Below are 6,000 nucleotides of genomic sequence, written 5' to 3'. Positions count from 1 at the left end.
TAACCTTGTGTGTTGTGACATGATCTTAGAGCTAGCTGTGTAAGACTTTTTAAGGGTCACCAGGTCATCTTCTCCAGGTGGATAGTTGGTGTTACAATCCATCTGGCCTGATACTTTGTGCTTGCTTTGATGTAAATGTTTCCTTAACTCTGCCTGTGTCCATCCTTATATTAATACACTGTTGGTCAGTGCTCAAAGGTTTGGTCATGTTAGCATTTTAACATAATTACTTTGATTATAAATACTCAATTTATTAGAGTGGCTGTGGTCAATGAGTTAACTATTAAGGCCAATAAGGAACAAGGGCTCACACGTCTCACCAAGTTTTTCAAAGGTTTGACAACTATTTGCACTTCTGTTTGTCTCTAATGACTTTCACAACCTGACGCTGTGCATCACCGTCATGGTATCTGGGATCTTGGGATCAATATCCTATTGATTTGTAAACCAGGCTTCAAGCAAAAATAAAAATAAAAACTCTCAATGCTCTCTCTCTTAATATGTAGATTTAGTTTTAAAATGCTTCAATATTAGAATTTACAAAGATTGAATAATTCTCATGTCTCTGTCTCACTGTTAAGGTGTGCGGTCCAGGTGCTGGAGGATGAGCTCAGGAGCCACTGCCCATCGAGGTCTACTTCTACATCCAACAGGAGGTGTGTGACATTTCTCAGTACCTTAAAGACGCCTGTTTATGCATCATTAGTTTCAATGTTAGACGACTTGAATCACAATTATTCCTTTTCAAAGCCTGACGGAAGACTGTATAAAATGACCTCTTTTATTTAGCAAGGTTTCCCCAACATATGCATATAAAAAATTTAAAAACTTTAAACCATTCTACTGATGTGATTGTACTCACCAAGTTAATTGGAAAACAAGCACTCAGACGGGCATAAAACGGACAGAAGGGCGGTGGTAAATTATAAACTGGCGGTAAACATTCCTCTCAGGTTTCAGACAGATGTACTTCTCCTACCTTGACTCATGACTCTACTTCATTGCACCCAGCTTTTTATATTCATTAAGGAATAAGCATCAACACATTAGGTCATTTGACTGAACGTCTGACACTCCGTTGAATCATTTCATCATCATTCCCTTTAAGAACAAAGATAAACATTTGATGTAGTGCTTGTGAGCAATGACAGACAACTCATGACAAACGTATCCCCCGGATAAATAATGGTTTTACAAGTCATAGTTTATTCCATGTGCTTTACAAGGATATAAATAATGGCCAAAATTACAAAAATCAGTGTGCTGGAAGCCCAAGCCTATGTACATAAGTTGGTCAGCAGTGATGTCACTAAATAATCCGTTTCAGTCTTCACCCAAAATACAATCTCTACAACCTACCACTTCTTTTACCTCCAACCTTTATTTTGGTACCTTGTTTCCAGTGCCATGTACTGCAAGTCCTTTTATTCTTTTCTCTTTTACATTACATCTATGAACAATGAGTTGGCAAAATATCTATGTACATTTATAATTGGATAATGTCTCATCCAAATAATACAGTAATACTGCGTTTAAAATAGTACATCTGCTAGATAAGAGTAGAGCCCCATGAGAAATGATGGAGGGTTTGACCTGACGAGAGTTAGCGAGCCACCTTCAACATTCTCTCCGTGTATATGATCATCTAGGTTTAGATTTTTTTTTTTTTTTAAAGGATGGCCATCATTCTCAAGCCCAAGGTTTTTTATCTCATCATATCATAGAAAAATAATGTAACATTAAGACAACAGTAGACAAGAATTGCACAAGAATAATCATAATCATCATGGTAATATAATACTCTCATATTAAACATTAAAATGTCGGGCAATACCAATAGAATACTTTTTTTAAACGCCAGATGCAGTTTTGTTCACATAGGTTCATCATCCGTCCTGATAAACACGCCTGTGGCATCTCGAGGGTGTTGCAGGCTGTCCAATCACATTAAAACGCTTGTGCATATATCTCTGGATTATTTTCTGACTTTAAAGAAAATGAAAAAAAAAAAAAAAAAAAAAAGCTCAAAGGAGCCGGCCAGAAGTCCTCAAGCCCATGCCCATTCCAACACTGACACATGCCCAGTGGTGCCTTTGCGAGCCCAATAGTCGCCCTGATACCGAACTCAGTCTCTAGAGAGACCCTGTGCCCACCCAAATGTTCACAGGTCACGCCTCCCAGTCGGGCACATTGAACGGATCCTGTTGTAGTTGAAGAAAGTTGAGGCTGCTTTCAAACAAGTGTACATTCAGCCCGGACTGTCGTCGGTCAATAAGCAGTCCTGTTAGTGTGTGTGTGTGTGTGTGTGTGTGTGTGTGTGATTAACTGTGTCAAGCATCATGTGGATGAATGTTATAATTCTGTAGTCAACCTTAAACACTGTGGAATGGCGTCCATGTTTGTAGTCCTTTGCAAAGTGAGCAAGAGCGTCCTTTGTAGTCCATTTTGCATTGTATGTGTGACAAGGTCCGTGTTTAGGGCTGGCTACATTCTTTGCATTCCACAGTAATAGACATGAGCGTCCGGCATTGCCCTGCAAAATGAGATGACATCACTTATCCAGAGAGCCCTCACACCCCGCCTCTCCACCGGCCCCCCCTGCTCAGCAAATCCAAAAATGGCCACCATGCGTCTCACAAGCCACATGCTAAACCTTTTACACACAAGATTTGTTACCCTTAAATAAAATAAGGTTAACGGCCAGGGGGAAAAAAAAAAATCCATGTGGATAAAATAATTCTGAACATTTACACACAAATGTGCTGAAGAAGGTGCTATAAAGAAAGAAAAACACCGACTTCTTCCTGTGTTAAAGGTCAAGTTTAAAGTTGTTTGTCAAAAAAATTCACAAGTTTGTAAGTATATTCAAAAAAATAATCTGATAGAAAGAATCAAAAAGTTGAAATACATTCTAGTAGCCTGCTGGATGAACCAGTGCAAGTCAAAGTTAGCCTGTGCTACATCGCTTCTCCTGTAAGTCAGCTCTCCTGTTTGGTTAAAAAAAAGTCTATTTAGTCTGAACTTTCCTCCAGTTGTCATGTGTTGACAACCGCCCTCGTCATTGTCAGCTCCCACACCGGGCTCATCAGACAGCTAGAACACTGTCACAGCGCTTAGCAGTACTCTGGTTAAAAATTTCATTCAAATTGTCAGGGAGAGTTTTACAAAGGGGCTGAGATGCGGTGAAAAGCGAGGGATGGAGGCAGTCGGAGGAGATAAAGAGAGGGAAGCCTAACGAATGCACCCAACAGCAAGAAGAGAAAGAAACAAGAAGCAGAACTGCCGCCTGGCTGTCCGCTGACTGACCGACAAAGAGTTGAAAAACCTAGCTGACCATTTTCCCCTACAGGTGGAGACAGAAGTGCACCACAGCCCCGGGTTTAAAGATCATGCGCCAGCCCTGCAGGCAGGAGAAGGGCCCGGGCCAAAGAGGGGGAGAGCCAAAATAAAGAAAAGAGACAAGGAGAAAGTAGAGACAGCGCAGTGCCAAACGTCATCATGCAGTGGACAGGCTCGGCTAACAGGGCGGGGCGGGATGTTTTGTTTATTTTTCAGCCGGTGAGGTGACGCGGCGGCGTGCGTCACTCGTGCCCAACTCCGGGGCGGGGCCCCAGTACAGGGCAACCTCTGAAAGGCACACACACACAGGAGTGGACAAGGCGGGTGTATGTTAGAAAATAGTGGTCTCGTACTTGGTGTTGACTCCTCTCTTGGCCTCCTGACCCGGCTCCACAATCCATGGCACGTTGGCATGGCCCTTTTGGTCCATGGACGGCTGCTCCATCTGAATGGGAAGAAGACGGAGTGGGCAGTAAGAAAAGAGACACTTTTTGTTGTAATCACCTGAGTATTCTCAATTCTGAGAAAAATCCACAATCATTTATTGACATGTTTTTGAACAAAACAAAACAATGGTGCGACGTCTTCACCTCAACAGCTGCTTCTGGTAAAAATCCACACTTTGCACTCTCTGCAGGGGAATTTTTCTAACACAAGTTCATGCTCGATGTTAGTGAGACAATGAGTGCAGCAGAGTATGACAGTAGAATGAATGAGATGGAGGAAAAGCTATTTACTATGTATTATAATAAACCAGAACGCAGATGTGTGAAGGAGATGATCTACTACAGATTACAGATGAGAAAGCAGAACAGAGAACATGGACAGAAACTCAGTCTGACATAAAAAAAAATAACGTCTTATAGTTTACTGTATACACCTCCAAATGCAAAATCCTCCCAGAACTGTAAAACTCTCGTGTGTTTTCTCTACATTCTGATTGTCAAAGCTATCGACTCTTGTCTCATGCGCCATCATCACCAAAGCTGAGAAACTATCCAAACAAGCTACATTGCTTTCAAAAATAACTCGCCGACAACCAATCAAGTAGCTCTGGTTTTGTTGCTAAGGGCGGTTTTACCTCCTTTCTATTGGTTCATTTTGAGATGACTTGGGGGGGGGGGGGAGGGGGAACTACAGTGACGGCTGCATTTTTAATGGTAGAATACTAATTTCTTCCCCTCACATTCCCTCTTTGGTTAGATATATAACAAGCATAAAATACAACTGAAATGATGTTTCAACTTTAATAAAAGATAAATGTTCCCTCTGAAGTAAAAAAGAGTTAATCTCCACAGTACAGTAAAAGAGTAATGCCGCTCTTATCTCCTCTCAACACACGACCACAGCTACAATACAGAGACTAACTCTGTTATGAATCCAGTTCTCCGTCCTCTCCCGCTCGCACAGCCATGGCAAGACCTTATAATCTTGTTATAAGGTTACGGGATTAGGAACAAACGCACTTCCCATCTCACAGCGGCTCACACCATCATGCTCAGTGAAGAACTTGTTCAGAGCATCACCTCCTTCTGAAACTCATCAGACATGAAGCCGCTGAAGAAAAAACCTTAAAACAACGCTAACAACAACAATAGTTCTTCGTGTTCTCCAAAAAGAGAGGGACAAGAGGAAAATGTGTAAAGCTTGAAGGACCCTCGATATGATGAGGCTCTGCAAACCTTCAAAGGAAAGCAACGTCAGGTACCAAAGCAGATGTGAAACATGCTCTATGTAATGGAAGTCTATTGCACTAAGCATATTTGAATAATTTTTTTTTGGCACAGATTGTACGCTCTGGAAGTGTAGTCTTCTTTTGACGACCCTTTAAATATTCAATAGCTCATGTGCTAGATGAAGATGTGGATGGGAGGGAAACCATGTCAGAGGGAAAATAACTCTTAAGTGTAAAAACGAATTCCAAGTGTTCCTCCATTCATCGATTTTCTTCTGCTTATCCTCGGCTTTGATTAATTGGCAAGCCAGCTTTAGCAAGTTAGTCCAGACATCCCTTTCCCCAGCACCATTATCTACCTCCTATAGGAGCAGCCCCAACAACAAAAGGCCACGGACAGTGTCAGGGTTTCCTTTACCTTTCAGCGCACTCCCTCAGTAAGGTACAACACACTCTACCCGCATCACTGCTTATGCAACTCTTTGCCAGTCAAACTCAAGCTAAAAGTTGATTCTCAAACTCAGAAGTGCTGACTCATCCCTAGCACCCCCTCTTAATTTGCAAACCACCCAAGTACTGTGTGTGCCGGAAGTCACAGTTTGAAGAAGTGATTCAATTTGGAGGACCTAACCCCCCACCAAAAAAAAAACATGGCATAGGCAAACATCTGCCAGAATTTGATTTTATCTTGCTGCAACACCGACAGCACTCTGTTTTAGTGACTTGAGGACCAAGTGGCTGATGGTAAAGACCCTGGTGCTTAATATTCCATCAGGACCCTCACTGGTTTGCAGGTCCTCAAGCACTTTCTTGCACTTCAATGTAAAACTGAGGAAGCCCTCCGATCCTCAACTCATCTCCAATTAGTGTTCGGTCTACAGCTCTCTAAGGTCAGGGTTAGTTTTCATTAATCTTTCTTTAATATTTAGGCTCTCAAGATCACTGGCTCCACCATTGTAACCACTGGCCTAAGGACGTAGCTTTTA

At 41.9% G+C, this 6,000-nt stretch overlaps 1 protein-coding gene across 2 annotated transcripts in view; it reads right to left on the bottom strand.

The window, feature by feature from the left end:
- Window positions 1-1,183: 1,183 nt before the first annotated feature.
- The window catches only part of anks1b (ankyrin repeat and sterile alpha motif domain containing 1B), a 195,320-nt gene continuing 190,503 nt past the window's right edge, over window positions 1,184-6,000 (bottom strand). For both annotated transcript variants that reach the window (XM_061029792.1, XM_061029793.1), the window contains exons 27-28: window positions 3,693-3,784; window positions 1,184-2,533 (exon numbers count right to left, since the gene is read on the bottom strand). In XM_061029792.1, coding sequence (XP_060885775.1) covers window positions 2,485-2,533; window positions 3,693-3,784 — 141 coding nt within the window. In that variant the 3' untranslated portion in view covers window positions 1,184-2,484. The remainder of the gene's footprint in view (window positions 2,534-3,692; window positions 3,785-6,000) is intronic.

This window comes from Labrus mixtus, chromosome 22 (assembly GCF_963584025.1).
Source record: "Labrus mixtus chromosome 22, fLabMix1.1, whole genome shotgun sequence".
NCBI classification, from domain to species: Eukaryota; Metazoa; Chordata; class Actinopteri; order Labriformes; family Labridae; genus Labrus; species Labrus mixtus.
The sequence above is the reverse complement of the archived record's forward strand: the minus strand, read 5'-3'. Positions and strand labels throughout refer to the sequence as shown.